The sequence below is a fragment of the Lissotriton helveticus genome, chromosome 5_1, assembly GCF_964261635.1.
Source record: "Lissotriton helveticus chromosome 5_1, aLisHel1.1, whole genome shotgun sequence".
Classification (NCBI taxonomy): domain Eukaryota; kingdom Metazoa; phylum Chordata; class Amphibia; order Caudata; family Salamandridae; genus Lissotriton; species Lissotriton helveticus.
Genome location: NC_136065.1, coordinates 695,625,774 through 695,653,045, shown reverse-complemented (window position 1 = coordinate 695,653,045; position 27,272 = coordinate 695,625,774). Strand labels below are relative to the sequence as shown.

Here is a 27,272-nt window from a genome sequence, read left to right as displayed (position 1 = left end):
TGGCCATCCAAAACTGACACAACGGGCTGCATAGCAGCTGGGGCAAGGTGGTGTAATCACCCGTTGCTATAAATATAGTATACCTATATCTAACCCTAAAATGGACACATATATTCCTATCAGTCACTCCTATGGCAGGCCTTATCAATCCTGAAGGCAGAGTGCTTGGAATTATGTGAGATTGTGCTCTGCCATGAGCTGAGCCTGTCTGAAGCTTGCGGAACCAAGTCCTTATAGCTGTTCCATGATAACGCTATACCATATACTCTTAAGTGCATTATAATCCTCGCGGTGAAATGCTAACTTTGGTATAGCATTATCAAAACATGTCGAGTAAGGTGTCATACGAATTGGAATACTACCCCCTCGCCAATTCTGGCGACGGGGGTAGCATTCCACCCTTTTAGAAGGGACACAACATGTATGTAACTGTGAACCCCGGTTAAAGTTAAACGAAGCCTCAGCATCACAAAATGGATGCTGCCACCACAGACACAAGTCTAACCTCCTGCTGCTGGGAGTCCTTCCAGCGAGGGAGGCCTGGACAAAGGGTTTCCTGCCTTGGGAGGTGCTAGCACCACCCCAGACAGGATTTTGTGTATTAGGTAGGACAGGTCTGAAAGGAATGAGACATGCCTGGGGCACACAAGGTGCCCTGTGCATACACCGGTTCAAACCAGTTGCTGGGGCACTCCAGCCCCAGCTCTGGCGCGAAACCGGACAAAGGATAGGGGGTGTAACCACCCCCCTTCCTGGTCCCACCCAGGGGAGGGACCTAGTCACAGTACAGCCCAATTTAGGAGAATAAAGGTAGGAGCTGGTCCCATTCCAGATTAGATTATCCTGAATTGAAACTCTACAAGAAGAAACTCTGGACTTCGACGTTCTGCTCCACAGAAGACTGAAAAATCTCCCTTGTGGGCAAGGAGTGTCCACCCTGCAACTGCAGGCACCATCAAGCGTCCTAGCGGTTCACTTTGTCGTCCTTCCTGCCGGAACCAGACTTCAGAGCCCGACGAGATCCGGACTTCCAGACCTCTCCGACCTCAACCTACATCTGCAGCACAGCTGAGATCCGTGGGTGCGACGAGACACGTGGGACCGGCCATCTTGAAGAAACTGCACTTGGCTTCCAGCACGACTTCAGAGGCATCCTCGAGAACGTGCTTTGGGGATTGAGAAGCCCCAGCCCGAGCAGCTCCTGCACCGAAGACCAGCCCCCAGCATCCACTTGATTGCTGCTCAACGCGTTGTCTGGTCACTTGCCGGCTGGCTAGTGGCCTCCTAGACGACGATCCTTGAAATCTTCACTGCTGGTCTGGTTGCTCCAGACTGGCCCTTGCTCCCTTCCAAGAGAGGAGCACCCCGGACCCTCCTGGTCCGCACCCGACGCCGTTTCCACTCACCGCGTGGGTTGCCTTTGCCAAGGCCTGTTGACTCCAAATCCGGATCTGACACCGCCGACAGTGAGAGCCTGCGTGGGACAGCTCGTGCCTCCATCCTGGTCGTCGAAGACACCTCCTGGTCCACGTGGCTGCAGAGACAAGCGTCCACTCTTCACCTGATCGCGAATACAGCTCCTGGTTCCTTCCTGGTTCCACACCGGTCACTGGCTAGTGACTTTGAACACTGTCCCCTCTGCTTTCAGGTCCTCTTCTTCCTCGATCCACCCGTGGATCGCACCAGACATCTTCCTCCTGGTCGCCTGCAGCATCTTTCTTCAAGGCTCCATAGACTTCGAAGCGGAAACCCGACACACTTTGACACCTATGCACCCGCAGCCAGTGGGTGAAGTAACAAGAGCATTTCGGTGCTCAAGAGTAGATTAACTCTCCTAGTGTCCAGATTTCCAGTGGTTTTAGTCCTAGATAGTAAAGACTGTCTGTACTTACCTTTTTCGTAACCTGTACTGTCCATTGACTTTGTTCCGCATCTCGCGTGTGAGTTCACACTCTGCACACGCGTCCCGTGGGCCTCCTATTACTTACCTGAGGTTAGGATAGTGTAGTCCCAGCGAACCTACAGCCTCTGGACAGCTCCATTCCTTCTATCGATTTCCTTATACCATTTACTTAGTATATGGTTTGTCGTGCCCCTAGGGCACCATTGTAATTTTGTGCAACTTATCGTATTTTTCCTAGGAGATTGTCATGTGCTTAGCCCTCTGAACTCATAAAGAGTTCAGAGGTGTTTTTATTAATAAATATATTGTTTATTTTCATAACAACCTGTGTGGTGTCCTTTCATCTGGTATTCAAGGGGTTATATGTGGTAAAACAGCTGGCTTCACATGCCAAAAGAGTTTAGCCTAAGACTGCTTTGTCCATGCTACCATTAGGATAGCTGGTCTATAAGGTTGACTTACAACCAATCACCATAAGGGTTGTTTGGACTGATACAAGGTGATCACTAGAACTAGTGAACATCATTTATCAGGCCAACTTCTCACACCGCTCATAGGAGAGGGTAATGTCTAATGTCACAAAGATCCCTAGGTACAGAAAACCTTCACCCGTCGTCTTCAGCCTCCCTGGCAGATCTATCCAGTCCTCCCTCCCCAGGGGATCATAAAGTATCGACTTATGCCAGTTAATCTGGTAGCCAGCTCGAGCTCCATATCGCTCCAGCTCCAAGAACAGTGCTGCGATCGTGATGGCCGGGTGTGTAATGTACAGGAGGATATCGTCAGCATACAACAATATTTTTTCCTCCGCCGCATCTGACTGTTCTATTTTAAACCCTCTAACGTCACCATTCTGCCGGACCAAATCTGAATATACTTGACAATCCACCTAGCTATTCCTGATTTGGAGATTGGATTTCCTTTGTGAGGAAGTGCGAAAGCTACAAAGAGTTGTTTGGTTTTACGAAATAATTTTGTTCTTTCAGTGTAATACAAAAGAGCTCTTCTGACATCTAAGGTATGTAAAGCTTGTTCTGCAACAGAATCACGTTGAGGGAAGAATACAGGTAATTCACCTGACTGATTGATGTGAAATGCAGATACATCCTTAGGTAGGAATTTAGGGTTGGTTCGAAGAACTACTTTATCTTTATGTAACTGGAAAAAGGGTTCTTCTATGGTTAGTGCCTGTAGTTCACCCATTCTCCTCAATGAAGTGATTGCCATGAGGAATGCTGTTTTCCAAGCAAAGAACTGTAGTTCACATTTGTGCATGGGTTCAAATGGCAGACCCATTAACCTTGTGAGGACTATGTTAAGATTCCATACTGGTGCAGGTGGACGTCTTGGTGGTACTACCCTTTTTAGCCCTTCCATGAATGCTTTGATGACGGGCACTCTAAATACCGACAAGGGTTTCCTATTTTGAAGGTAAGCTGTTCTGGCAACAAGATGCAGTCTGATAGATGTATAAGCAAATGCTGACTGCTGCAAATGTAATAGGTAGCACAGTATGTTCTGTATGGAAGCATCAAGAGGGTTGATTTGATTATTTTTACAATAAATAACAAAACGCTGCCATTTGGCTGCGTAGCAGACCCTTGTGGTAGGCTTTCTAGCCTCTCTAATTATGTTCATACAATCTGGTGGAAGTTTGAGGTAACCAAATTCTATGACTTCAGGAGCCAGATCGCAAGGTTCAGCTGTTTGGGATCTGGGTGTTTGATTTCTCCATGGCTCTGTGTGAGAAGACCGGGAGTCAAATGTAACTTTTGGTGTGGTACCAGAGAGAGTTCCAGCAGGGTTGTGAACCAGGGTTGACGTGCCCAAGTTGGAGCTACTAGTATTAGCGTGAGTGATGTTTGCCTGAGAAATAACATGGTCGACCGTGTCAAAAGCGGCCGAGAGATCTAAAAGCACTAGGGCCTGGGCCAAGTTCTTATCAGCCCCCCGCCTCAGGGTGTCCATCACCGCCACCAACACTGCCTCCGTGGAATGGGCCGGTCTAAAACCTGCCTGTTGATCATCGAGGAAACAAGTTTCCTCGATAAAAGTACTTAGGCAACGGGTGACATAGGTCTCTAGGACCTTCCCCAGATAAGGAAGGAGGGAGATAGGTCGGTAATTGCCCAAGACCGCAGGGTCAAATCCAGGTTTTTTTAAGATGGGTACCACTACAGCGCTTTTGAAAGCATTAGGGACAGAGCCTGTAGAGAGTGAACGGTTTAGAAGGTCAAGAGGGGGGCCGGGACAGGCCATAAAAGCATCTCTTAGAATTTGCGGAGGGCAACAATCATTGGGAGAGCCCGAGCCAACGGTCTGAAGGAGTGAAAAGAAGTTATCCAGGGAAATAGGGGGGAATTGATACAAAGAGTGAGGATTAGAAGGGGGGAGAACACTGACCTGCGATGGAGTGGTAGGGGGGATGTTGTTTTTTATCGTGGAGATTTTATCGATAAAGAAGGAATTAAGGGAGTCGCACAAAGCTTGCGAAGGTTGAGGCTGAGGGGTAACACGGTAAGGTAAGGAAAGTTCAGCCACGATAGAAAAGATTTCTTTTGTTTTAGATGCGGAATTGATAACTTTCTGGGAATAATGGGAAGATTTAGCCAAAATAATAGACTTTTTATAGGATTTGAGTAGGTCAGTATACGTGGACTTTAGCAAAGGGTCGTAGTTACGCCTCCATCGGCGCTCAGCCTGTCTAAGTGAAGTATAGTCTGGGGTAGAGAAGGTGAAGGAAGAGCAAGAGGAGGGGAAGGATTTATCCAATTGTTCTTTTCTTTAAAGGTATGTGGTATTCCTCTTCTGTAGTAGCACCTCTTTTTAAAGTTACTTTAGAGGTGAAATGTCCAGTCTTTGGGTGTATAACCAGGATTTTTTGTTTCAGATCCGGTTTGTCGATTGGATCACCGAAAACATGTTTTTTTGTGACTTCGGCATCTCAGGTTTTTTTTGGCACTGAATGTTTCAGCGCCGATGGTTTCTTGGCCAGGTTTTCGGATACAAAGTTTGTTTTGGTGCCGACGAAGTTTATTCAGTGCCAGACTTTTTCCCTGATTCCAAAGTTTTGGGCTCGGTGCCCGATTTGGCAAGGGGTTTTCGGAGCCGGGAGTCTTCTTAGTACGCTTCGGTGCTGAGCCGGAAGGCGGGGCTTCGGAAGCTTGTTCCACCGAGGCCCGAGGGCACAGGTTGGTGCGGAGCCTTTTTCTTGGATGGAAGTGGAAGGTGGGGCGAGGTTGGGGCTGTACTCACGGTACATTCCCCGCAGGATGTCTTCAACCTCATCGGAGCTATCTTCGGGAACGAAGATGTCTTTCTGTTCCTAATCGGCTCCGATGGGCTTGTCGCCTTTGTCCTCTTATGATTGAGGGCAGAAGAGGTCCGGAATGTCTCTGCATGTCGCGTTGTCTGGCCTGACGCTCGCAAAGAGTCTTTTTGGAGCGGAAAGCTCGGCATGCGTCGCAGTGGTCTTCTCGGTGATCGGGTGACAAGCACAAATTGCACACTTTGTGTGAGTCGGTGCACGGGTATTTCGCACGGCGAGGACAGAACTTGAAATTAGTTTGTTCCATTGACTGTGAGTTGAGCTAGGCTCGACAGCTTACCACAAGCTCTCCGATTGAAATTTTCTTTAGGAATAACGATCCACTATGAAAGGGGAACACAAACGGAAACAATACTGTCGAGTGTGAATATGATACGCGCAGAGAAGGATCGAAGTCGAACCGGAGCACAGCAAGGTACATCCGAACCCGATGGCGGAAAAAAAACAATCTGAAGATGGAGCTGATGACCATGTGCACTATCACCTAAGGGAGGAGTCCCCAACCTCATGACTAGGGAAAACGTCTTCCAGAAAAATTAAGTGCAAACATCCAGGCCCAACACTAGATAGTGATCTTATGGAAGTATGTGATCTGCAGCTCACATGCCTTGAACAAAAGATTTTACTCCTGCAGGAACTCCAACAGAGGAGAAAGAGGATATCAATTTAGAGAGCACAATATTAAACTTTCCAAATGAGGAACGTCAACTGGCTGGAGGCTGAGATTTTTTCTAGCCAATTAAAGAAATATTTAGCCACAGAGAAGGTGAAAAAAGATACCAGAAAAGGATCCTTTAGATAGACTGTGATCGAACTAAATGGAATTTTGTAGGTAAAAATCAGCTGCTGGATTTTAACAAATACATATTACATACAGTAGTTCAAATCTCCTTCAAGTCCTTCATAGCCACTTCTTATGAAGATGATGAAGCTCCCTCTAAGAATGCTCTCTTACTATTGCCAATGCCTCCTTCCCTCAAGGCATCTTCCTAAAAGCTCTGAAGACAGGCCAGGTCCTTCAACTCCTAAAGAAACCTACAATAGACCCTGATGACCTCACTAACTACTGTCCCATCACTCACCTACTATTCATGGGAAAGATCATTGAAAAGGTGGTCTATGTTTAACTCCAAGATCACATCAGTGCTAACCATCTCCTGCATGACTACCAGTCTGGCTTCAAATCAAGCTGCAGCATGAAGACCGCTACCTTAGTGCAACCAGAAATATTTCACTGGAGACACTAAACAAGAGCTAAACAAGAGCTCTTCTGAAGAAGATAGCTTAAATTACCATTGTTCATTGTGCCAAAGGTGAGGCCAGGCAAGAGACTTCATCCATAGTATATGCTATTTGCATAGTATATGCTTGCGGCAGAAATGTTTCCCTTTTTCTAATTATCTATGACAATCAATTTGCCCTGGATTCAAATGTTTTGGTCTTAAGCATCTGAGATAAGCCCACACCACGGAAACAGTCTAACTTGTTCTGTGGTATTATACTGATGATGGCTCACTGTGACAGTCACGTTGTGGGGTAGCTTAGAGGCTCCAACGGTATCTAAATGGGTATTAAATATGAATCCGTGCAGGGTCGTAGAAAGTAGTGCATTCGAGGGCAGAGGGTGACAAGAAAATCCTAAAGATCTGGGGGGCTATGGATGGAACACCTGGGCAGTGTAGATGATGGGTAGAAGTTCCGTGAGAGTAAAGTGGTGTCATGCACAAAAATATTGTCTTGTTACAATAAAGGGTACATAGCCCATCAAGATATATATAAATGGATGACACTCTTTTTTTTGTCAAAGATGTTTTTATTAATATTTGTAAGACAGAAGAGAAAAAAGACATGCGACAGTCCCGCACACTTCCCTCGCAAGGGGCACACAGTAAGTCAGGCGGCAGATATGGCATGAAGCAAGGGGACCCGTGCTCAGGTTGTAGAAGTCCACAAGTTAATGGGAAGAACATGTTGTATAGCCCAAAGGAGATACAAGTCTGTGAAAGGGCAGGGCTAGCAGCAGGAACAGGCGCTACTGCGTATTTAGCATCGTGAACAGGGTCAGCAGTACCATAGGCTTAGTCCATCAATCCGCCTCCTCCATGTGGCGGGCTGTCGCAAGAATAGAAACGAAAAGAATTCCCCAACCCTCCCCTGTCCCTCCCCCCTCCCAAGTGGTGGTAGCAACCGTCATACATACTTAGTCAACAGGATGGAAAATTCTTACACTTAAAACAGGTGAAGAGCCCGCACTGAAGGTGGGCAGACCGCAGACGGCAAGCCCTTAGAGAGAAAGCGAACTAGTGGGCCCCATCAAAACGTGAAGTTCCGGAAATTGTTGAAGAAGATGTCAGCCATATGTTCCATACTCAATAACCTCCATAATCTGGCATGCCACAGGGAAAGCGCTGGGGCCTCTTTTTTCTTCCAGGCCGCCGCTAGGGTCAGTTTGGCCGCACCAATACAATGCCAATGTATCTTTTTGTTTGCTCTGGTTTGGTGTTCGAGAGCCGGATCTCGCAGGCCTACAAAAACATGAGCCATAGAGTCCGCAATTGGGTAGCCCAGAATCACCTTAATGTGGGACAGAATCTCCTCCCAATAGGCACGTATGGCAGGGCAGTCCCACCATATGTGCCTAAAGTCTCCCAATAGGCCACAACCCCTCCAAACCTATCTGAGGAGCCCGGAAAGATCCGGCTCAACTTGGCTGGATATGAGTACCAATCCATCATTGTTTTAATATGGGCCTCCTTAAGTTCCACCGAATGATTATGTTTAGCTATATCGTACCACAGGTGGGACCACTTCTCATCCGAGATATTGCGTCCAAGGAGATCCTCCCTAAGGCCCATATATCGTGGTCTCGGGGAGATGGCCGTAAACAATAGAAGACCACAGAGAAAGGAAATGGCACCACGCATGGCAGATGTCTTGGTAAGGAAGGTCTCGAAGGGGGTAAGCGGTCTGGTGGCCGCATCCCTAACTGAGGTGGAAAGTGCCCACTGGAGCAACTGGGTATGGCGGAACATCTCTGAGCGCTAGACCCCGTAGTCTCGCATGCATCAAAAGTGAGCGGGGCATAGCCATGGAATAAGTGCGTCAGGGCCAGGCATCCCCCTCCCTCCAGGCATCAAAGGGACCCACTCTGACAGCAGGGGGAAAAGCAGGATTAAAGATATTGGCGTAAAGGGGGATGGGAACGATGTCCAGCGCTCATCACCAGAGACCGAGTCCCATACCGTCAGAGTAGTGCTGGTGGGGGTGCTAATGTAAGCGTTCAGGGGCCTATCACCCTTGGGTTTCCACATCAAATCCCATATCGTTCTCCCCGTAACGCTCCTGTCCATGTGCAACCAATGCTTCTCCGAAGTGGGTTGGGACCACTCCACCAACACTCGCAACTGTGCAGCCTTGTAGTATAAGTGCAGATCGAGAAGACCCACCCCGCCCTCCTTCTTCGGGCGCCGGAGAATGTGAAATGAAAAGCGAGCGCGACCCCCCTGCCAGATGAAGCGAAGCATCAACGCTTTGATACGAAGGAAGAAGTCTCTATCCAGAACAATAGGGAGTGCCTGGAAGAGGTATAAGAACTTATGGAGAAGGGTCATTTTGATCGCGTGGATCCGTCCCAGCCAAGATATGTATAGTGGCCGCCATCTACTCAGGTCATCCCGCAGTCTCTCCATGAGGGGGGGAAATTAGCAGAGTATAACTTCCCGATCGTGGGAGTTAGATGAATCCCCAGGTACAGTAAAGAGGAGAGGGTCCACGGTAATGGCGTGAGTGGCCGAAGACGGTGCACTTCTGCTGGAGGAAGCGTAAGATTGAGAATATAAGATTTATCATGGTTAATTTTAAAGCCCGTCACTTCCTCAAAGCGTGCTAGAGCAGCCTGAACGTGGGGGAGGGAGTGAGCGGGGTCCGAAAGGGAAAGCAGGACGTCATCGGCGAACAGGGTGATCTTGTGGTGTTCCCCAGTGAAGGGCAGTCCCCGAATGTCAGGGTTCTTCCTCACAGCGAGTGCCAAAGGTTCGATGCTTAAAGCAAAAAGCAGAGGGGAAAGGGGGCAGCCCTGTCTAGTTCCGCGCGAGTGCGGGAAAAACGCCGACAATTGCCCATTAATTCTCACCCTAGACCGGGGACTGGTATAGTTCGCCTTGAGCATCTCTAAGAATTTGGGTGAGAAGCCAAAGGTTGTCAAAGTCTGGAACAAAAAGCCCCAGTCCACCCGGTCAAAGGCCTTCTCAGCGTCAAGGCCTAGTAGAACTGCTGGGATCTTGAACCTGTTGGCCTTCTCGATGAGATGGATGACTCTCCTGGTGTTATCATGGGTTTGGCGCCCTTTAATGAATCCTGATTGGTCCGGGTGGATGAGGGCCGGCATCAGGTCCTGTAGCCTGTTCGCGATTAGAGAGGAGTATAATTTAGCATCTACGTTAAGTAGGGCTATAGGTCTGTACGCTGAGCACTTTGGACGGGTCCTTCCCTGGCTTGGGGATGACCGATATAACAGCTTCCGCCATGGAGTCCGTGGTCAAGCCGGACTCCGCCATAGTGTTAAAAAGTTGCACCAAGAAATCAGCCACTTCCGAGGTAAAGGTCTGATAAAAGAGGGCCGTAAAGCCATCGGCTCCCGGAGCTTTATGGGGCTTCAGAGCTTTGATGGCCGCCACGACCTCCTCTCTGGTGAAGGGGGCGGTGAGGAGCTTGTTTCACTCTGTGGAGACCTGAGGGAGAGGGAGTGTGTTCAGATACTCTCTTTGTCTCTCGGGATCCAGAGTGTCACCCGAATACAGCGCTGCATAGAAGTCCCCGAAGAGGCCAGCTTTGGCCTAGTCACTATGCACCATGGACCCTGCCGCGTCCCGGATCCCCCCTATATATTCCTTCTCTCTCTTATCCCTGAGTTGGCGGGCCAGGTGTTTCCCTACTTTGTTACCCTGCGAATAGGAAAGGCGTCTCAGTTTCAGCAAAGTAAACTCCGCCCTGTTATTGTAGTGAGCCCTGAGTTTGCCCCTGACAGCCGTCAGCGGTCTCAGCGTCTGCCTGGACGGGTTTTGTTTATGCGCTAGTTCAAGAGCGGACAGTTCCCTCTCCAGTTCCTCCCGCTCCGTCCTCCTCAGCTTGTTGAGGGCGGCATTAAGTCCTAAGCAGCTGCCCCGTATTGACGCCTTGAAGGCGTCCCATCTCGTAAAGATAGAGGTGTCGTCCTCGCGATTCAGGTCAAAGAAGTCGTGGATAGCCTTCCGTAATGCTTTACAGGAGGAGTCATCCCTGACCAGGGAGGCCGGAAAGTACCATTTACGTGGGATAGAGCATCCCGCCACCCAATGCAAGCAAAGCGTTAGCAAACTGTGGTCAGAGACAGACAAGGCAAAGATCTTGGCATCGCGCAGAGTCTCCAGAAGGGATTGACTCACAAAGATGTGGTCTAGCCGGGAGTAAGACTGATGTACGTGGGAGTAGAAAGTAAAGTCTTTAGTCTGGGGGTGGAGAAAGCGCCAACTGTCTACGAGACCCATGTCCCCTATCTTCTGTTGTGTGTCAGCAGAGAAAAGGCCCGTATCGGATCTCTGGAGACGAGAGCTATCCAGCTCCCTGTTCCATAACAAGTTGAAGCCCCCCGTCGCAATCAAGACCCCTTCTACGAAGTCGTCAACCACCCGCAGCAGGTCCCGGACAAACCCATTTTGACCGACATTGGGAGCATAGAGGACCAGGAAGGAGCACATTTTGCCATAGAGCATACCCTTAACCATAAGCCAGCGGCCCTCCTTGTCAGTACGTACATCCAGGGGTTGGAAATGCAGGGCCGCGCGGAAAAGGAGAGCCACTCCCCTATGTTTCGTGGGGGCAGAAGACCTGTAAATAATGGGAAATTGCCTATGCTTAAGGCGGCCCTCATCCTTTCGCGCCAGGTGGGTTTCCTGAAAGTCCACCACGTCCAATTGATGGTCTAGGATAAACTTCCACACCTTCTGGTGTTTCTGGGGAGAGTTTAAACCTTTCACATTCCAAGTACCTAAGGTGAGAGGCATCATGGTTTCAGACCCCCCCCCTCTCCTCATTCGAGATCAGTTCGGCCTTCTCCCCCCTCCCCTCCCCTCCCCTCCCCTCCCAGAGCCAAAGCCGCCCGCCACTCACCCCTCCACTGGTGAAAGTATTGCACAGAGGCGCAGGCCCCAGGACGCTACACGGAAAGCAGGACTTGGCACCCCCCCCCCCCCCCCAAGTCCACCCAGCCCAGTGCATCCATCACCCTCCAACCACCACAAACCACACACACAAGAATCTTTGCTACCACCACTGCCCTTCCTCCCCCTCCCCCCCACCCGCCAGAACCCAGTCCCCTAAACAACCATCAAGAAACAATAAGTCTGAAAAAAACATGTAACATAGAGCAGTGCGAGGCACTGCAAGGGGGCCTCCCAGTAAAGACCGCTGGGGTCGGGGTGGCGAGACCAGGCAGTGTCCCCCCAAAACACAAGTCCGGGGTGACGCACCAGTGAGTCCATAAGGTACCTGATGGAAGTGTGTCCCTCCGGCTACCACTCAACTCCGTCCTGAAGCCTCACGCTGCAGATGAGCTATGGGACCTCGTCGCCTCCGTAACCAGCGCAACCGAGGCAACCGCAGTCCCCCTCTCGTGCAGGCGGGCCGAAATGTCCGGCCCACCCGTTGTTGCAAGGCGACCCACTCTCTGCCAGGCCGGGGAGCGCGATCGACGACCTGAAGGGGAGCCCCTCTCCCCTGGGGGTGCGGCGTCGTCATCCAGTCCAAGGATCTCCTTGGCAGCCGACAGCGACCTGACCTGGACAAGTCTGTTGTGCCATCGAAAGATAAGACGGAAGGGGTAACCCCAGGAGTAGGTCACATGTTGCTCTCGGAGGAATGCGGTCACTGGACGGAAGTCTCCCTGTGTCTGCAGCGTCGAAGCAGCCAGGTCCTGAAAAAGCTGAGGATGGTGATCTCGAAATTGCAAGGGGTTGGGACCCCGGGCCTTTCTAAGTATACGTTCCTTCAGCTGGAGGTCGTGGACACAAACCAATATGTCAGGGGTGGAGCTCTCGAACCCCGCGGAAGGCCCACACGATGGACTCTATCCATGCGAATTTCCTTGACATCGTCTTCGGCCAAGATCTGTAGGAAGAGGGCTTCCACATATCCTCGTAAGTCCCCCCCTCTCCTTCCCATGGCACTGCTCTTATCCTGATATTGTTCCGCCGCGACCTGTTTTCTAAGTCCTTGGCATGGGCCTGGAGGTCCAGATTCTGCTCCGATAACCTGAGTACTTCCTACTGTATTTGGTGGACATCTCCCGCCAGCCCCAGGTCATGTTCCTTCAAGGTCGCCACCCTCTCTCCGATGCCATCCACATCCCTTCTCACCTCACGGAGGTCCGACGACAGTTGGGAGCGAAGCTCCGAAATGTCCTCCTTGATGGCTTGGAAGAGTTCAACCATAAAGGCCTTGGTGGCAGGCGCCTCATCATCTCCCCGCTGAGGAGACTTGCTGGGCCCAGGGGACGAGGCAGGCGGCGGGCCCTTTGACGCTGTGTCCTTGCCCGGCTTATCCTTGCGGGCCTAGTCGTCATAGCTCCAGGCCGGCGGTCCCCCCAAGGCCAGGAGAAGAAGTCCAAACCCGCTCCAACCAGCGCACGCCGGGAGCGTAAATCGGGTGACCGCGATTAAAATCGCCACTGCGCCGCTCGGGCCCCCACAGCTCTGCAACTGGGATCCCGTGGGTACTCACACAGGTGTTCTCTCCAACTGGGCCCAGAGTCCAAGGCTTCCCACGTGGAGCTGCGGCCTCACCGGAGCTCGAGGGCCCCCGAGCCAACCGGGGACCCCCATGCAGCCCTCGACGTCCCTCCAGGCATCGGCCCACGCCGGGTCGGTCCCTCTGCACCCGTCCGGGGGTCTCGAAGGATGGCAGGCCGCACAAGGGAAATCGGCCAGAGTAGGCCGCAAAGCACCGGCCTCAGGTAGCGGCTGCCGGCCCCCGGAAGGCGCCCGATCCCCGGGCACCGCACACAACAGGGGGCCCACGAGACCCGACCCCGGGCGCTGCGTGTGGCTGTGTCACAGCGGGGGGGGGCCTCCAGCCGCTCAGCGCTAACTTCGGCTGTTCGCTCCTCGATGCTGCAAATCGGTCGGGCGCAGGAGGTAGAAGCAGCCCGACCGGCCAGGAGCAATGGCGGCCGTCGATCCAGGCCTCCTCCCGCTATGCCGTGGATCGGCCGGTCTCTCGTACCGGGCCGGAAACTCACACTAATCGCTCCCGGTAGGCGACGGGTGCTTGCAGGCACCAGGTCGAGCCCGGTGGCGGTCTCAGGAGGCAGCTATACAACGCCCCGATGACACTCTTTTTACGTTGGAGTGGATACTAAAGATGGTAGTCATCTGATGATGAGAACGGTTGTTAATCCAACAAATATACTTTGTTATGTTTGATTCAAAGATGAGAAATTCAGTTACAAAATGTTTTGTCTTAAAAAACAAACAACTCAAAAAAATCTAAGGCCCCCGCTGGAACGGTTTAAGCGGGACACGACATGTTGGCGCAACCTCCCGCTGACACTGTTGGGCAGCGCTTTTTAAAACGATGACACTCCCCCGTTTTTTATATGTCCTTGAAAACACCCTGTTTGCCGTCCCACTGACATACTTTAAGGCAATAATGGCTAAAGTCTCTAGATTGTTATGGGGGAGTAAGCCAGCGAGCATTGCGCAAGATAAACTAGTACGGAGCTGGTATGACGGCGGGATAGCCCTCCCCAGTATACAACTGTATTATTGGGCAGCTCACCATAAAATAATTAATCAGTGGATACAAGCCCCCCAGACCGATCCAGCGTTCCAAGCAGATAGGCAGGGGCTGGGAGAAGATGGCATATTATCAGCATTATATAGCGAGCGTAGACTCCCTGATTGGCCCAACAGCACACACGGTTGGTATATGGTACAGGGCGCAGGCCAAATTAAAATATACAGGGATTATAACGCAGATGATGCCTCTCTGGGACTCGTGGCAGGTTGGGCGCCTTAGAAATAGTAAAGGGGTTTACAGCTTGGGATGTCATAGGTTTATCCACTATAGGCAATCTTTGGAAAAAGGGGGAGGTGGTCAAATTTGAACATTTAAGGGCCCAATATGAACTGGCGCCGACAGAACAGTTTAGATATATGCAAATTCGGCATGCGCTACAGACAATATTATCACCTGCCGCCGTCATACCAGAGGCTACCCCTCTGGAAGATAGACTACTGACAGAACATATGTACAAAAGGGCCACATCTTTCACATATCGTAAATTAGTTAATAACCCCCTTGACCCGATGACGCCGCTGCAACAAAAATGGTCCCGGGACTTGGGAGACTTAGAAGATGGGGAATGGCAGGAGGAGTTATCATCTCCGAGAGAAGCTGCCATACCCTCTCGATTAAGGTAAGTGCAGTTAAAGGTGCTGCATCGTTCATACTACACCAGGTCCACCCTCCACAAAATAGGGAAGGCTCAACGTCAGTTTTGCTTACGAAATTGTGGGGAGGAGGGTACATTTTTTCACACCCTTTGGCAATGTCCACAAATAGCAGCCTTCTGGGCTAAGGTGATGCGCACCATATCACAGATGGTAGAAATATCATTGTTGCCGGAACTAAAGCGATGTCTGTTAGCGGTGTGGGAACCCAACGATCTTACCCACCAGATGCAGGATTGGGTGACTTTGGGATTGACTTTTGCCAAACGCATTATCGCTCTGCTGTGGGGGTCAGGGGAACTACCCACATTCCGGAATTGGTGCAAAGTTATGGATGAGGCCATGGTAGCGGAAAGGGCGGTCTTTATCCACCGCGGCTGTCCACGGAAATGGGAAAAGGTCTGGGGAGCGTGGAACAAGTTTAGAGGTTATATTTGCGATCCACCTGCACTGGAGGCGGACGATGTGTCTAACTAATAGACGAGAATAGTGGGGCGACAATGAGCAGGGGCCAGTTGCAGCAACTGTGCCAAAATGGGTGTTGTTGAAACGTGTAATCTCGTCGCGTCCTGTAGTTATGCTTACAGCCATGTATGTGTAGCAAGTGAATGTATTATGTCCTGATATTAATACCAATAAAAAAGTTTTTTTTAAAACCCCAAAAACAAACAACTAGTTTTGCAAATGTTGAAATAACTTCAAAACCCAAAGGCACCAAACCTTGCACTTGGAAAAGAGTAGTGAAGATAACATAAGGCAATTCCTACTCATAACAATCAAGCACAAACAGGGAACTGGGAAGGAGGGGTGGATTGTTAAGGGTGCCACAAGACAGACGGACCATATTACTGATAATACGCACTACCCTAGTCTGTGCAACATTGAGCCGTTAACTGGGTGCATCTGGCATAAAATGGGTAAGTGCAGGCTATCACAATAAATGTGCTGTTACAAGGCAGCGGAAACCAGCCTCCATTTTAAAGGGGACGATGAACCCCACAGAGGCAGGTGCAATGAGTGACTGCACCTGCCAGGAGCTGGATGTTTGGGGAAGGTTCATAGGACCCCAATATCCCACTTACAGGAGTCTCCCTTAAGGGGCGCACGGACTGTGTGCCAACTTAATATAAAGCAAAGCGATTCCTCATTTGCATGGTGCAACCCCCCTGTATTTTGTGCCAGTGCACATTTAGCGCTGGTGCAATATATATTACAGAAGGGGTTGTTCAAGTATTTGTACACCCAGAGGGGCAGAAAGAAGGCACACATGCTCACTGTGCTACTGGGCAGTTAGAATATTACTGTCCCAGTCACGAAGTACGTTTTGAGACAAGGTAAGACCAACGAAGCACATCGTTCTCAGCACAGGTTACACATCATTTTACAAATCTATTAGCTATAAGAAAGAGTTTACGGCCACACCACAAGGTGGCATCACATCTCACAGATTAGCAATTAAAAAGAAAGGACAATAAGGTTGATACACCTTTTTTTTTTGCATTAATTCATCAGGGAGAGGATTTGTTAGACTCAATCTCATTCAATTGTTTTTCTGGTCAAGCTTTTGTAAAAACTAGACCTGGGGGCTACATCCGTGCTTCTTGTATCATCACATAACTACGGGTGACATAAAACAGGATTCTTGTGTTAATAGATTGGTGTGAGAAGTTGGCCTGATGTATGATGTCCACAGTTCTGTGGGCACCCTGTATCAGTCCAAACAATCCCTTATGGTGGTGTTTGTAAGTCAACCTTATTAGACAAGCTATCCTAGGGGTAGCATGGACTAAGCAGCCTTAAAGGCTTAACTCAAGAGGACATGTGAAGCCAGCTGTTTTACCATATGCAATCCTGTAATATCAAATAAAAGGACACCACACAAGTTATATATTATAAAAATATATGTATTTATTCTCAGAGTAATCCCCACTACTCTTTATGAGCAATGAAGCACAAGCGTTTAAACAAAAGCACAATATAACATATACAAGTTGCACGTTTTTGGATGAGGCCGGTGGCCACTCAAACCATATATCAAAAAAGTGGTATAATAATCACTAATCGATCGGGGGTAAGGCCTAGGGCCTTGGGAATCGCTTGGACTACACTGGACTAACCACAGTTAGGACGGGAGTAGCCCGCGGGATTCGGGTGCAGTGCAGAAAGCACAAGCTTGCACCAATGCAATGTCAATGGTGCGTAAAAGTTATCGAGTTACAGTTTTAAGAGTCTTCCGACTGGACTAGAAGGACAAAACTTTAGACTTAGACACTAGAGGTGTAAACCTCTACAGAAGCATCGGCGTTCAAGTGTTACCTCACCCACAGGAAGCGGGTGCACAGGTGCAAAGATGTGTCGGGTTTCGTCACGCAGTTCTATGGTGCCTGAAGATGAAGATGCTGCAGGCGTCCAGAAGAGAAGTGTCCGGTGCGATCCAAGGGTGGATCGAAGTCGAAGGATACCTGAAAGCAGAGGGCACAGAGTTTGGGTCACTAGCCAGTGACCAGGAAGGAACCAGGAAGGAACCAGGCAATGTCGGGCGCAATCAGGTCGATGTCGTGTAGCTTCTCTCCGCTGCCACGTGGTCTCTGGGGCACCGAGGATGTCCTGGAGTGAATCACGAGCTGTCCCACGAAGGCTCTCGCTGTCGGCGGTGTCGGCTTCATGATCGGAGTCAACAAGCCTTGGCAAAGGCAACCCACGCAGGATTCGAAGATGGCTTAACACTCGGACCAGCAAGGTCTGAGCGGGTGCTCCTTTTCAGGGGAGCGAGGGCCAGTCTGGAGCAACCAGACTAGCTGTTCAAGTTTGAAGGCTCGTCGGTTCTGGGGCCACTAGCCAAGGGGCAAGCGACCGGACCAACGCGTCGAGCAGAAAAATGCAAAAGGGCCCCACGCAGCACTCGTCGAGTGTGGAGGGGTGAGCTTTGGTGTAAAAGCTGCTCGGGGCTGGAGCTTCTCACGCTCCAATGCACAGCTTCGAGGAAGCCTCGGGTGCTGCACGGTCAGCGCTTCGTGGTTTATTCAAGATGGCCGCTCCCACGCTTCAGGTCGCCTCCAGGGGTCCCAGCTCTGCATAGACTGTGGATCGGGCTGTTGGAAGTCAGGATAGCTGGCTCTTGTCGGTCTCTGTCGCTTGAGTTCCGGCGGGAACTGCAACAAAGCAAACGTCGAAGTGCTGGATGGTGCCTGTTTGCACAGGGTGGTCACTCCTTGACCACAAGGGAGATTCTTCAGTCTTCCACGTCGAGTGGAATGTCGAATGGTCCAGAGTTTCGTTTCATAAGTTTCAGTCAGGATAATCTGATGTGCATTGGCACTGCTCCCACCTATATTCCAAATCTGGGGGCTGGATTACCTGCTAGGTCCCTCCTATGGGTGGGACCCAGGAAGGGGGTGGTTACACCCCTTTTCCTTTGTCCAGTTTGCCGCCAGGACTGGGGCTGGAGTGCCCCAGAACCGGTTTGACTGGAATCTGCCCAGGGACACCTTGTGCGCCCCAGGCAGTGTCTAGTTTCTTTCAACCCTCCCTGCTACAATCCACTATCTCCTGTCTGGGGTGGTGTGACACCTCCCTGTGACAAGAGATCCTTTGATCAAGCCTCCTCTGCCGAGTTTCGGTCAGCAGCAGGGGGCCAGACTCGTGTCTGTGGCAGCAGCATCCATTTTGTGATGCTGGGGCTCTGGTTAGGATTAACCGCATTTGCAGTAAGTAACGTCTTCTCCCTCTAGAAGGGTGGAATGCTACCCCCGTCGCCAGAATTGGCGAGGGGGTAGTATTCCAAAATGTATGACAACAAACACGACATGTTTTGATAAAGCCAAACCAAAGTTAGCATTAACCGCGAGGATTATAATGCACTTAAGAGTATATGGTATGGCAGTATCACTAGAACAGCTATAAGGAAATGGTTCAGAAAGCTGCAGACAGGCTCAGCTCATGCAAGAGCACCATCTCACATAAAACCAAGCACTCTGCCTCCAGGATTGTTAAGGCCTGCCATAGGAGTGACTGATAGGTATATATGTGTCCAGATATAGGTTTAGACATAGGTATACTATATCTAAGCAAGGGGTGATTACACCACCTTGCCCCAGCAGTGTGAACAGCCAGTTGTGTCGATTTAAGTACCAGCCAGGGGTGGCAAAAGATATGCTGCAGCCCCTGGTAGGCCTTGGATGCACCTATGCCCTTGGCATCTATAGTGCACTGGATAGGGGCTGACAAGGTGTCCAGTACCAAATTGGTGATGTACCTAAAGTACATGTCTGTGAATTTAGAGAGAGAACAGCAGGCTGTGGGTCTGATTAGCAGGCCCACAGCCACATTAAGTCGAAAACCAGTGAAGCAAAAAGCAAAAATTGGCGTGACCATAGGATAGCAGACCCTACTCTCCTACAATTGGTGAAAGGAGGAGGAACGCTGGAGCCGTATACAAGCGGTAGCTATTTAGAACTCAGTGCTTGGCTTTGCAATTCCTGTATTGGATCAGAACCACGCCCATTGTTTCTTCCTTGATTCAGTTACCGCTTCCGTCTTCGTGACACAGCGGTCTAGTTTTCTTTCCCTTCATGACCCTCCGGTTGCTGAGGTCAGATGAATATTTCAGAGTTAGCCGTCTAGGAGCAGCTTTGGATTCCGGTGTTCGGGACCGTGTTCTTGATCTTAAAATCATCTCCGATCTTAAGGAGCTTGATATATGCCATCTTCGATATTCAGTGAAGTGACTCCAGTTTATCGGTGTGAGGGGCATAGTTTACGGTTTTGCTTTTAGAACATGTCAATTTCCTTTTGTACCATCGAACCTTAACGTTTATAAACATCAGTACACCCACGAAGACTTCATTAGTTGTGTGAGTGCTGTCTATTTTTGTTCATTTTTTGGGGCAGCCATATCACTCTCTCTGCTCCTCTCCTAAGTGGAGGAACCTTTAATTTGAACATTGCCATCCTAGCGAGAAAAGGATGATTACTTGGAATAGATGAGGGTAAGTGTTGATGGGGTAATAACACAGAGAGAAATACACAGAGGGAATGGTGCAGTTACTTTAATTAAGGACCAGAAGGTTACTAGGAGTGCATTAGTTCGCGCAGATTTTAGTGCTGGGGTTTGTCCCGCAAATGGCACCCACTTGTGCTGCTTCTTTCTGCTGCATGATTAGATTTTCTACTCGAGCAGCAGCTTCCTCAACACGAACGGATGGTTTCTCAATGCAGTCGCAACCATCTGCGCCCGCCTGCTTTGAGTATTCTCGATGGGTGGTGATCTAGCGTTAGATTTTTCTGGCTCACGCTCGCCAACGTGTCAGAACTCTGTGTGCTCCGTGGAGCCTCGAGTGCGGAAAAGTACACAAACTCCGCAACTGAAGCGGAGTTTACTATCCAGGCCTAGTAAAAACATGGTAAATCAGCGTGGAGCCTGGAGTGCGGACAACTACATAAAGTCCGCAACGGAAGCAGAGTTCACCAGCCAGGCCTAGTAAAAACATGGTAAATCAGGTCTTCACTTTTTTCGGCAGATTGAAAACTGTGAACAAGACACTCTCCTGTGTATTTTTCAATAAGAATAGACACTAAAATTGTTCATTAAAGTTTAAAACTGCACGGTTTAGCTTACCATAATCAATGTGGAAGGGTGCATTTTGGGTAGTGGCATGCGAGGCAACGTCATCGGAAGAGATTCAGACTGCTGTAAAGGGCTCAGAGACTCCATGTTTGTTGTTTCAAAAAATAGATCTCTTCTTACTGCATCTAAAAAAAATAACATCTCCAATTAGAGTAATATTGGCTAAAATATTTGAGGAGCGTAGACAATACTACCTAGTCTTAAATTAAATTAAGTCAACTTTGTAGACTTTCGTATTTTTACTATTTTATTAAAATGTTAAGTGTCAATGGAAAATTGCTGAAAAATCAGTCAAACAAATAAGTATAGACTGAGATGTAAAAACTGGAAGCAAAAAACACCAAAAACAAGTAAATAAGTGGCAGAACACTGAATATTACATAATCCACAACATTAAACATTACTGTGAAAATGAACCCATATAGCCTCAACATAGTTAGCAACATTACAATCAGTACATTTAATAAATATAAAGTTGATCTGATGTCATATTTAGTTATCTTTATCTGCAATAAGAGATTTTATACCTGAGATAGATTTTTCCCAATGTTTGCGAACGAGGCCTTCCATGCAGCTTACTACTTCCCTCCAAACGTCATCGAATAAGTACGCCAACAAAGCATTACTCATGCAGTTGAATGGAGATATTGGAGGACGACCCAAGTTTAATGTGTCAAACAGGAGAGCAAGGTTTTCTCCACACAACTCTTCCTCACTGCAACAAAATGTAAACTTCCAAAATTAATATTATAATATTATATATGGAAAATGTTACTTACCAGTATGCATCTGTTCTTGGCATGTAGAGCTGCAGATTCACACACTGTGCATAGATCACCATCTGGTGTTGGGCCCGGATGTTTGCACTTTGTTGTTGTCCTGGAAAAGTCTTTGGAAGTCACGAGATAGGTGACTCCTCCTATGAACCATAGTGCGCTTGGGCGTCGGCTCGATCTTCAGATTGTTTTTTCGCCAGTTAGGGAAAGGATGGAGTTTTGTAAGAAACAGAAAAGATGCCCATGTATGCTGTATCTAAATAAGATAATACTGGAACAGATAAAAGGTAGCCAGGGAGGCGGGTGGGCTTGTGTGAATGTGCAGCTCTACATGCCAAGAACAGATGCATACTGGTAGGTAGCATTTTCCGTTCGAGGCATATGAGCTGCAGATCACACACTGTGCATAGATTGTATAGCAGTACTCCACCTTAGCGGCGACCAACAGTATCTGTTGCAGTTGTTTGAAATAGTGTTTTGAGTACAGCCTGGCCCACACTAGCTTGTTGCTTTGCTTGCACATCTACAGAATAATGTTTTGTGAATGTGTCTGGTGTAGACCATGTAGCTGCTTTACAGATGGCCTCTAAGGGAATGTTCCCTAAGAAAGCCATTGAAGCCCCTATTTTTCTGGTAGAGTGGGCTTTAGGGGGAATAGATAATGTGCGTGTTGCTTTTTGATAGCAAATTTGTATGCTTTCGACAATCCACCTTGCAATTCCAGCTTTTGATATAGGATTGCCTTTATGTGGTGGTAAGAAGGATACAAAAACTGTTGAGTTTTGCTAAAAGGTTTTGTTCTGTTAATATAATAAAGAAGTGCTCTTTTTACGTCTAGTGTATGAAGAGCTCTTTCTGCGACTGTTTGTGGTTGCAAGAAAAATATTGTCAACTCTACAGACTGGTTGAGATGAAAGGGAGAAATAACTTTAGGAAGGAATTTTGGATTTGTCCTGAGAACCACTTTGTTAGGATGGAGTTGTAAAACTGGTTCCTGAATAGTAAGTGCCTGTAGCTCACTGAAACTTCTAAGGGAAATAATGGCCACTAGGAAAGTGACTTTCCATGTGAGAAATTGCAATTCGGATTTGTGCAGAGCTTCGAATGGAGGACCCATTCGACTTGTGAGAACAATATTTAAGTTCCACACAGGTGAGGGTGGTACTCTGGGTGGAATTATTCTTTTGAGTCCTTCCATAAAGGCTTTGATGGCAGATACTCTGAATAGTGACAAATGTTGTCTGTTTTGTAAGAAGGCTGCTATAGCAGCAAGGTGTAACCTAATAGATGTGTATGCTAGGTTAGACCTTTGGAGATGTAGGAGGTAACTTATGATGTGTTGGATTGGCACATCTAAGGGATTGATGTTGTTATTGTTGCAGTATATAACACATCTTTTCCACTTGGCTGCATAGCAAGTGCTAGTGGTGGGCCGTCGAGCTTCTCTGATAACGTTCATGCAGTCAGGGGAAGGTTAAGGTAACCAAATTCTAGGACTTCAGGAGCCAGATCGCTCGGTTGAGCTGTGCCGTATCTGGGTGTCTGATCTCTCCATGGCTCTGGGTTAGGAGGTGTGGGGAGAGGTGTAGTTTTTGGTGCGGGACTACAGATAGCTCCAGTAATGTGGTGTACCACAGTTGTCTGGCCCATGTTGGAGCAACTAGGATGAGAGTCAGTGAGTGTTGCTGTAGTTTGCGCACCACCAGTGGAATGAGTGGGAGAGGCGGAAAAGCGTACGAAAATCTGCCTGACCAATTCATCCATATCATATACCCTTTGGACAATGGGTGTGGATACCTAGTGGCGAAGCTTGGGCATTTGGCGTTTTCGTGTTTGGCAAAGAGATATATATCTGGCTGCTCCCACAACTGGAAAAATGGTTGAAGAACTTGCTGATGAAGTTCCCACTTGTGAGTTTGTTGTGTTTGACGACTTAAGAGATCTGCTATGCTGTTTTGGACTCCTGGAAAGTGTTGTGCTAGGAATTTTTTTTATGAGGACTAGCCCACCTCCATATGTTTTGAACTAGTTTGGAGAGTTGCAGGGAGTGTGTCCCGCCTTGTTTCTGTATGTAATACATTGCTGTCATATTGTCTGTGCGGACTAGGACAGCCTTGCCCAGAATGTGTTTCTGGAACAACTTTAATGCTAGGAAAATGGCTAGTAACTCTAGGTGATTGATGTGGAACAACCTTTGTTGGGGTGTCCACTTGCCCTGAATTGTATGATGTAACAGATCAGCTCCCCAGCCGGAGAGCGATGCGTCCGCTGTTAGCACAATCTGTGGAACTGGCTCGATGAACGGTTGCCCCTTGGAAATGTTTTTGGTGTTCCACCACTGCAGAGAGCGATGCGTGCAACCGTCCACCAACACCAGATCTGTTAGCTGACCTTGAGCCTTATTCTACTGTCGTGCTAAACATTCCTGTGGGGGACGCATCTGGAGTCTTGCGTGGGGTACTATGAATATGCAAGAGGCCATCATCCCTATGATTTGCATGAACACTCGAGCTGGAAGAGAGTGTTGCGGTTGAAACTTTGTGATGAGGCTTTGTATGCTTGATATCCTGGCTGGACTGGAATATGCAAGTGCCTTTGAGGTATTTATTGTAGCCCCGAGGTATTGTTGTATGTGGGACGGTTATAGGTGAGACTTTGGGTGGTTTATGGTAAACCCTAAGTTGTGAAGCAGTTAGATTGTGGCGCGAGTGTGTTGTACACACTGGCTGTATGACTTGGATTTTATGAGCCAGTCGTCTAGGTAGGGGTAGACATGAATATGCTGCCTTCTTAGGTGAGCCACCACTACTTCTAGACACTTGGTGAAGACTCTGGGCGCTGTGGTGACTCCGAATGGGATTCGCCATTGGTAATGCTGACCGTCGAGTAGAAATCTGAGATATTTCCTGTGAGAGGTGTGAATGGGAATATGAAAGTAGGCGTCCTTGAGATCTAGAGTGGCAAGGAAATCGCCTTGTGCAAGCAGAGAAAGGACTTGTTGAAGCGTGACCATGTGAAAATGGTCTGATTGTATGTAGAGGGGTCCATCCTTCTTTGGGATGAGCAAGTATAGGGAGTAAACCCCTGTGTTTTGCTGATGCAGGGGAACTGGTTCTATTGCATGTTTTTGCAGGAGGGAGATGACCTCCTAATTTAGCAGTGATAAATGTTCCAGTGACATTGGGCGCTGCCTGGGTGGTATGGGTAGAAGTGAGTTCAAGACAGTAACCTGTTTGAACGATTTGTCTCAACCACCTGTCTGTGGTGATGTTGTTCCAGACAGGAAGGAACTATAGTAATCTCCCCCCCACCGGTGTGGAATGGTCTGGGGGAAGGGGTGGGAAATCATTGGGTAGGGGTGGAGGCAGAGCGGGTGTTGTTGGTTTTGCTTCTGCCTTTGTTATTATTACCTCTGTAGCCCCCTCTTAGGTAACCCCTAGTTAATGTGGTCTGGGTGGGAGACTTGTAGGACGTGGAGGGGTTGTCAGAGGAGTAGCCTCTGGAGGTGCCTCTGTAAGAGGAGCGACAAAAGGACCGTCTGGGAGCTTGCGTTTGCAAAGCTTCCATTGATTTAGCCGTGTTGGTGTCTTTTTTCATCTTTTCAAGAGATGAATCCATGGTAGGTCCGAACAAGTGTTGCTGGTCAAATGGCTGGTTTAGGATGGAAGTTTGTACCTCAGGTTTAAAACCGGAGATACGTAGCCAAGCGTGTTTATGAGGCGGACTAGCATCCCCTAGTGGCTCCTCGTGTGCACCCTCCCCTGTATGATCAGAAGTGTCACTATCGTCCGTTGAAGGAGGAGATGGTGTAGGAGAGTGGTGTGGTGGAGAAGGAGGTGGAGGAGGAGGTAGAGACGGGGTCCTGGGAGGAGAAGTTGCAATGTCCCTCTTTTTAGGTGGTGGAGCCGGTGCAGGCGAGTCCAGTGGTCTCTTTTTAGAACTGGGAGTCAGTTGATCAGTTTTTGGATCTTTTTGGAGAGTCTTTTGAGTGGGATCCGGTTTAAAAAGCAATTCTGTGGGAAGAATGTCTTTCGGTGCTGATTTTTTACGGTTCCGAATGCTTGCGCGGCACCGACTCTAGAGAGGTTTTGTGCTCTTTAGGCTTGGACCCATGAGGTTTTGAGATATCTGTTTGAGGCTGTGGAACCGGCTGTTTCTTTGGTTCCAAGTCTTTTTTCGCCACCAAAGACTGAGTATCTGTAATCTTTGTCGACGGCTTGTCGGTCAGCTCCGATGGTTTCTTCGGAGTCGAGGGATTGGTGCCGGTAGGCTTGGTGCCGAATACATCGATGCGGAGGCAGTAGTCGGCACTGATGAGGAAAGCGGTGGTTTCTTTTTCGGTGCCGGGGTCTGGGTTTCGGCACCGAGAGCAGGCTGACTCAAGCCCGAATGGCCTGAAGACTTTGTTGTGTGCTTCTTGGCCGGGCCTGGAGGTGGGGCGTGAGAAGCTTTTTCTCTGTGTGCACCTGGGCCCGAAGGAGAAGGTGTGACCTAAGCCTTTTTCGGTGACGGGGGAGGGGGTCGGGGTCGACGTTAGTACTTACGACCCGCTGCCCAGGAGTGACGTCTTCGATGTCGGAGTCATCGGCTTCGTAGTGTTCTTCGACCCGCTCCTGTTTTGGGACATCGATTTCTTCCTAGAAGATGTCATCGGGAATGGAGCGAGCCATTGTTCTTCAAGCTCGACAATCCCGATGGTCTTTTTGGAGCGAAAGAGGCACATGCTGAACAGTCTCTGGCTTCGTGCTCCAGTGAAAGGCAGAGGTTACACACCTCATGCAGCTCTGTGTGTGGGAATTATGACCCATATTGAGGACACTTCTTGAATGGAGTCCTTTCCATGAGCCAGATGCATAGGCCCGAAGGCCTTCGTCGACGACCGGAATCGAGGACTTCGAAGTTGTTGAGATAAGCGACAATGGGGGATCGCGATTGAAAACAGTACTGTAGAAAGGGTGAAGGATTGCGTGTCAAAAATAGGTTCGATAACGATACCGAGCTGGAGCGCAATAAACACATCCGAGCCCGATGGCAGAAAAAAACAATCCGAAGATGGAACCAATGCCCATACGCACAATGGTCCAAAGGAGGAGTCACCTATCTTGTGACTTTCAAAGACTTTTCCAGGACAACAACAAAGTGCAAACATCCAGGCCCAACACCAGAGGGCGATCTATGCACACTGTATGATCTGCAGCTCATATGCCTCGAACATATATATTGAAATGTGCACCAATAAGAGTATCTGTGTCTTACGTTCATTTACCTAGTTTCAAATTATTTTTAACTATTCATGTGCCATTGTTCATCATCCATACATGGTAGCATTCCAAACCGGAACCCACAAACATTTAATAAATCGGAGGCCAACTTGAAGGAAAAAAAAATACGTTATTATGCAAATAATAGAGATGCTGCACACAGTTGAACATCTTTTTTTAAAACAATTTAATTTAGCATTTTCAGGTAAAAAGAAAAAAAAATCAACAAGACGTATTGCACATAATCATCGTACATAATAACTCAAGCTCACATCCAGTAAGGAAAGCAAGTCACATACAGTTTACCCATTAGGAAGCTAAGATTGATGAATAATGACCGAAATTCTCACATAATGTTCAAATTTCAAAGAGTCGACATTTAAAGCAGAAGAAGTCATAATAAGAATATCAAACGTGCATAGTGTTAGCAACATTGCCATGTAGCCTCCAGTTCTTTGTAATCGCTTAACATAGGTGGTGAAGGGACTCCAGGTTGTGTCAAATTTAGCCACCCTGTCCCGAAGGAGAGCATAAAGAGTCCAAACCTTAACCCACGCATTGCTACAGTAGGAAAGCGTGGTTGTTTCCATAGTTGTGCCACACAGAGCCATGCTGCAAGGAGAAATTGAGATATAAGATGGTCCTGAGGGGTTGTCGAGGGAGAAGTAAGTTCAGCCATTCGGACTGTCCAATAAAAACTGCTGAGGTTCAAGTGGGAGGTGGACACTGGTAACGTCTCGAATTATACTCTGTAGCTCTAACCAGAAAGGCTGAATCACGGGACATGCCCACCAAGTGTGTAGAAATGTACCCATCTCACAACATCCCTTTCAACATAAATCAGGGCGCCCAAATATCTCGGCCAGACAAACAGGTGATAGGTACCAGCGAGT

At 48.6% G+C, this 27,272-nt stretch overlaps 1 protein-coding gene across 7 annotated transcripts in view; it reads right to left on the bottom strand.

Annotated features, from left to right (window-relative positions):
* The window catches only part of FAM149B1 (family with sequence similarity 149 member B1), a 635,963-nt gene that overhangs the window by 301,029 nt on the left and 307,662 nt on the right, over positions 1–27,272 (bottom strand). For all 7 annotated transcript variants that reach the window (XM_078643097.1, XM_078643096.1, XM_078643101.1 and 4 more), the window contains exons 7-8: positions 20,870–21,057; positions 20,334–20,467 (exon numbers count right to left, since the gene is read on the bottom strand). In XM_078643097.1, the coding sequence (XP_078499223.1) occupies positions 20,334–20,467; positions 20,870–21,057 (322 nt within the window). The remainder of the gene's footprint in view (positions 1–20,333; positions 20,468–20,869; positions 21,058–27,272) is intronic.